The sequence below is a fragment of the Dipodomys ordii genome, unplaced genomic scaffold, assembly GCF_000151885.1.
Source record: "Dipodomys ordii isolate 6190 unplaced genomic scaffold, Dord_2.0 Scaffold37, whole genome shotgun sequence".
NCBI lineage: Eukaryota > Metazoa > Chordata > Mammalia > Rodentia > Heteromyidae > Dipodomys > Dipodomys ordii.
Window position 1 is genome coordinate 14,504,128 of NW_012267253.1, and position 5,737 is coordinate 14,509,864.

At 40.0% G+C, this 5,737-nt stretch overlaps 1 protein-coding gene across 3 annotated transcripts in view; it reads right to left on the bottom strand.

Moving 5' to 3' along the window:
• Positions 1-5,737, bottom strand: part of Smek2 (SMEK homolog 2, suppressor of mek1 (Dictyostelium)) — a 47,115-nt gene that overhangs the window by 41,132 nt on the left and 246 nt on the right. For 2 of the 3 annotated variants that reach the window (XM_013017950.1, XM_013017951.1), the window contains exons 1-2: positions 5,282-5,678; positions 3,968-4,023 (exon numbers count right to left, since the gene is read on the bottom strand). In XM_013017950.1, the coding sequence (XP_012873404.1) occupies positions 3,968-4,023; positions 5,282-5,423 (198 nt within the window). In that variant the 5' untranslated portion in view covers positions 5,424-5,678. Of the gene's footprint in view, positions 1-3,967; positions 4,024-5,281; positions 5,679-5,737 lie in introns of those variants that run through there. The other variant, XM_013017952.1, reaches the window with a different exon arrangement.

The window sequence follows — 5,737 nt, forward strand, 5'->3', positions numbered from 1 at the left end:
GAGGGGGGAAGGAATATATATAGTTTCATTATTATTTTTGGTTATGTGGTACTGAGGAATCAAAACCCATGCTAAGCAAGCATTCTATTACTAAGCCACGTTCCAAGCCTGAAATCTTAATGCTTCAGAATGTAAAATAATCATTTGCCAACTGGCCCTAACTTACTGAAATCTTGTTCTCCATCGGTTTGAAAAAATAACACATTTTCAGATTGGCTGATAAAGCCAGGTACTTGCTCTTCTACTTCCTTGGATCTTTCTTTTTCCTGATTCCCAAAGCCTAATCTATCAGCACGCTTAATTAATTTTATCTTTAAAATACACCTTAAATCCATCCACCATTTTGAACAATTCCACCATCATAATCCAATCTCTTCTTTGGACAACATAAATCTCTCAAGAAGTCTTCTATGTGTCTCTCTCCAATTCTACATACTTCTATTATTAAGATTTGGAACAAAACATTTCTCTGCTAAAACTTCACGAACTGTCAAACTGCATTGAAAAAAATCCAATCTACAGATAGGAACCAGCCCATGAGCAATATTCAACCAGGTGTTATTTGGCAAATGGATAAATATCAACAGTCCTACAGACTATGCTAAAACTTTATTCTTTTAATTTATAGGTACTTCAAAGAAGGTCCCATCTGGCAACTAAAAATTCATTTGATGATCAAACTTTTCAATTATTTCCCAACCACTTCAAAGCCTAAACAAAAAAAAGTATAGAATAGTATATACTATGCTTTTTTTTTTGTCAATTTAAGAATATATGTGTGATTGTGGACATTTGCATATCTCTTAGAAGATCTGTAGGAAACTGGTAGAGAGGGTGGCTTTTACCAAAGGAAACTATGAACAGAGCTTGGGGTAAAAAAGAAACATCAGGACTTTTATAATTCTGTGTAAGGATGTGTGTGCCTGTGGACGTGCACACTCATACACTGCTTGTCCTGGCTCTTGAATTCAGGGATTAGGTACTGTGCCTGAGATTTTTTGCTCAAGGATAGCACTCTACTACTTCAAGCCATAGTGCCACTGCTGGTTTTCTGGTGATTAATTGGAAGTAAGAGTCTCACAGACTTTCCTGCCTGGGCTGGTTTTGAACCATGATCCTTAGATCTAAGCCTCCTTAGTGGTCAGGATTACAGGTGAGCCACCAGCACCTGGCCTGAACCTCTTTTTTATATTTAGTCATTCATCTACTATTCTAATATGTTCTTGAAAATGCACTAAAGGTCTGTTCCTGTTTTTCAAGGTCATTAACTAGCCTTTTTTTTATTTGAATTATCATAGTAGGTCTTGGGATCCAAAATTCTTCTGCTTTGACCTATCCCACTCATTTATTTCTCATAACATTATCACACTGATTTCTGAAATACAGTATCACTTTCATCATTTTAGGAACCCAGAAAAACCTACAATAACTCCCTTGTGCTTCATAAACCAAGCTCTCAAATAAGAAACTTCTACAAATAAGCTCAATACTTTCTGTAGCAGGTATATTGTTTTCTTCCTTATTGTTCCTTCAACAATCACCACCCATAAGAAAGAGTTTTTCTTAATGATTCTACTTTCTATCATTATCTGCCAGCTCTCATTTTCTATTGCCCAAGGCTATGGAATAAAAGTTTGCCCTTCATATAGTATTTTGTGTGGGTTTATGCCTTCTTTGCTTCTTTGTAAAGTGTTTTCGTGGTTTAAAAAATTACTTATTCTGTAATTATTTCAGGTGGGGTATTTTGTCTAATGAAACTGAGGCAAGGACTTCCTTATGCTTTTCTCCTGAACCTAATTAACACACAAGTGTGCTAAATATTTTAATTCTATGTCTGCACTGTTAACAGTAATTTGTTTTTTGTTTGTTTTTTTTGGTAGGTTGAGGGCTTGAACTCTGGGCTTGGGCACTTCCTGTGCTCTTCAGCTCAAGGCGAGTGCTCTACTGCTTGAGCCACAGTGCCACTTCCAGTTTTCTAGTGGTTTACTGAAGATAAGAGTCTCATGGATGTTCCTGTCCGGGCTGGCTTTGAACCGCGATCCTCAGATCTCAGCCTCTTGAGTAGTTAGGATTACAGGCGTGAGCCACCGGTGCCCGGCTTGTTAACAGTAATTTGATTTACTTAAAATCAGTGGAACTAATTTTAAATAACTTTAAAATTTTGACAAACATACAAAGGCACCTCATTCATACTATGTTAAAAGCCATTGTCTTCTCTTTCCAGTGTGTTTGTTTAAATAAGTTTTTTTGGATCAGGCTAGAAGCATGGCTCAGTGGTAGGAAAAACATTTGCCCAGCAGGCACAGAGGCCTCAAATTCAAATCAAGTTAGATTGAGTTGAATGCCAAATTACTGATTATCTAAAGGTCTTCATTGAATCCCAATGCATTCCCCAACTCTGTACAGCAAGGAAGGATTGAGATTCAAAGCCATTCTGGGCAGAGAAATCCAAGCAACTCTTATTGCCAGTTCACCAACAAAAAGTTGGATATTGAAGCACGGTTCAAGTGGTAGGGAGACAGCTGTGAGCAAAAAATCTGAGAGTTTGAGATCCTGAGTTCAATCTCTGGTATACACATAAGACCCATAAACATACAAAAAATTAATATATTCAGAAATCTCACCTTTGCAAGAAAGTACAAATTAAGATTTTGGTGAAAATATGAAAGAATATTACAAAGAAATTAATTTGACATAACCCCTAAATGGTGACTTCCCTTAGAAAAGTACTTCATACACAAACAGTCCAAATTTCTAATAGGTATATGTCATATCACAATAGTGTAAAAACAAAACTAGGTCTATATTGTTAACATTATTAAATCTCTAGAAAAATGAGTAAAAAAGTATGTTTCAGAATATGTTAAGTACAGTATCAACTTTGTAGTTTAAAAACACAGACTAATTATTTATGGATATATACAAATACTGAAAATGTACAAAAGTATGTTCAGAAAAAAAATACTATGGTTACCTATGGGATGGGCAGATTTTAGACAAAATGGATGAACACATTGTGGGCATTAACTCTATCAATAATTTTGAGCAAGACAGATTTAAGACAAACACGGTATGGCATAATGTTAACATCATTTAATCTGGTGGTGTTAATGAAGCCCATTATATTCTATACTTTTCAATTTAGACATATTTCTTTTTTCTTCTTCTTCTTGGCGCTTGAACTCAGAGCTGGGTACTGTCCCTGAGCTTCTTTTTGCTCAAGGCTAGAACTCTACCACTTAAAGCCACAGTACCACTTCCGGGTTTTCCCTATTTATGTGGTCCTGAGGAATTGAACCCAGGGCTTCATGCATGCAAGGCAAACTCTTTACCACTAAGCCACATTCCCAGCCCCTCAATTTAGACATATTTAATTAATAAAAATGGTAACATTCACAGAAAAAATGGTCTAAGCACTGCTACTATTTCCATATTACTTGGGCACGTTAAAACATAATATAGATTTTTTTCTCCAAGGTAGTAATAGAGACAAAGATGTTGTTATCATTGGCAGTGTGCATAGCTGTGAGAAATCCATTGATTACATCAAAAAATATAAATACAACATTAAAGAAAAACACTTAAATGCTACTGCTTCCAACTCTTGCATCAAATGACAAAATCCCATGTCACAAACACGATGTCCTTGCTTTTAAAAGTACCATTCTGAAGGTTCTTTTGTCATTTTCTTTAAATATGATTCAGAATAAAAGGTTTAGACTAAGTGTATACAAATGGCATAGTTAAAATAAGACTAATATATATACTATTGTAATATGAGTGGCTTATTTCATATTACTGCTAACATAATAAAACTGACATTTCAGTTAAAAAATTTTTATCCTGGAAATATACATCACCTGTAACTTTTTTTTTAATCAAACTTTTCCTTCAGGAAAACACTCAAGACTACTACTTTCAGGATCACAGTAGAAGCTTTTCAAATTAAAGATAAACATCTACTTGCCTGCTGTTTCTGATATGCAGTGTTTGGATTTATCTTTGATTCCAAAAGTAGCGATCCTGAAAGATTAAAAAGTAATGTAAGTCTCAAAACAACAACAGCAGCAAACTCTGAGTAAGAAAGTTCTCATGTCTCTTCATCCAGTTGAACATTTGAAGCAGTAGAAGGTATTAAAATTCACGATTTCTTCAGATCTAGGCTTCATATTTAATTTAGATTTAAATTTCGATTTTATCCTATCCCCCCATCGATATGCCCTAAGGAAAAAAAAGAAATGAAATGAAAACTTTAAGGTCTCTAAATGACCACTTCAAGCTCAGCTTTATTTAACAGAAGTTGTTTTACTGCATTTCCTTTTTTTTCCTCCTCTTTGATACCATTCCTGGGGTTTGAACTCAAAGCCAGTGCTCTACCACTTGAGCCACATCTCCACTAGCAGCTTTCTGGTGTTTCCTGCACCAACAGGCTTCCAATTGTGATCCTCCTGAGTAGCTAGAATTACAGATACGAGCCACCAGTGCCAGGCTTCCATTAAAAAAAAAAAAACAACTTCAAAAATATTTCACATGACTCAAAATCAATTAACGAAAATAAGCTTATCATTTACTTTGGTGTCCTAACTTGCTTAGATTGTAAGGTATCCACTTTTCCACAGCACCCTCTATAATAAAAGGCAGCCTGGAGGCATCCAAGACTCAAGTGCTTGTGCGCGCATGTACTGTGGCAACAGGCTGCAATAAGCCCAAGAAAAGGTGCCTTTTTGGTTTTTTTTTCCGGCACCTGCTGACTTTGAACTGTGAGACCCGTTGCTAAAATGCCGGTTTTTCTTTTTAGAAGCTGCCCAGAGAAGTTTCACTAAATTATATTGCGTTCTGTGTATAATATGTAGTATAGACATTATATAGCATGCGCTATACATACTATATATAGAATGCCTAAGACTGTAGCTAAAGGGACCGTGTGGGTGGGGGGGAGGGAGAGGGGGGTGTCAGTTCCACCGGGCGAGATCACAATCTTGAATACTTGTACCCCACCCTCTCACACCCCGGATCTCTACAAAGGAGGATGGATTGGGAAGGAAGGGGTCAAATTCTTCACAGGCCCGGGGGGCGGAGGAACAGAGAACCCGCGTCTGACCGAGGTTGTAAAGCCTACAAGTTTTTGTGTTTTGCTTTGTTTTTTGATGTTTAAACCACACCGGAGGGCAGACTCCAGACCACCGCGCGGTCCCCGGAGCTGGTTAGGAGAGGACCCGGGGCCCAGGGCCCCAAAACTCGAGCCTCGGACCCCCTCATCCCACCGTCCCGACCACCTTACCGTCAGACTCGGCCCGAACCAGAAGGGACATTCCCTTAAGCTCCTCCACGTAGGTGGAGGAGACGTGCCCGGTGCCTCGGTCGTCCCACTGCCGGTCTTCGTTCAGGGTATAGACCTTTACTCGTCGCCGTGTGTCCGACATGGTGGCTGCGGTGCCCGCCGCGGCGGCCGCCGCCTCCCCGCTCGCCCCGTCGGTGCACACCTCACTCCCGAGAGAAGACTGCGGAGGCGGCGGCGGCGGCGGCGGCGGTGGTGGTGGTGCTGGTGGTGGCGGCGGCGGCGGCAGCGGCTCTCGAGAGGCCCGAGTTCACCATGGCTCCAAAGGTTCGGCCGCGAGAAGGGGTGACAAGAGCCACCGAGACCCCTCCGCTGGGAGTCCCCGCTAACCCTCAGTTCACCCCCCGAACACCCCCCCCCCCCCCCCGCCGCCGCCGCCGCCGCCGCCACCGCGGTAAC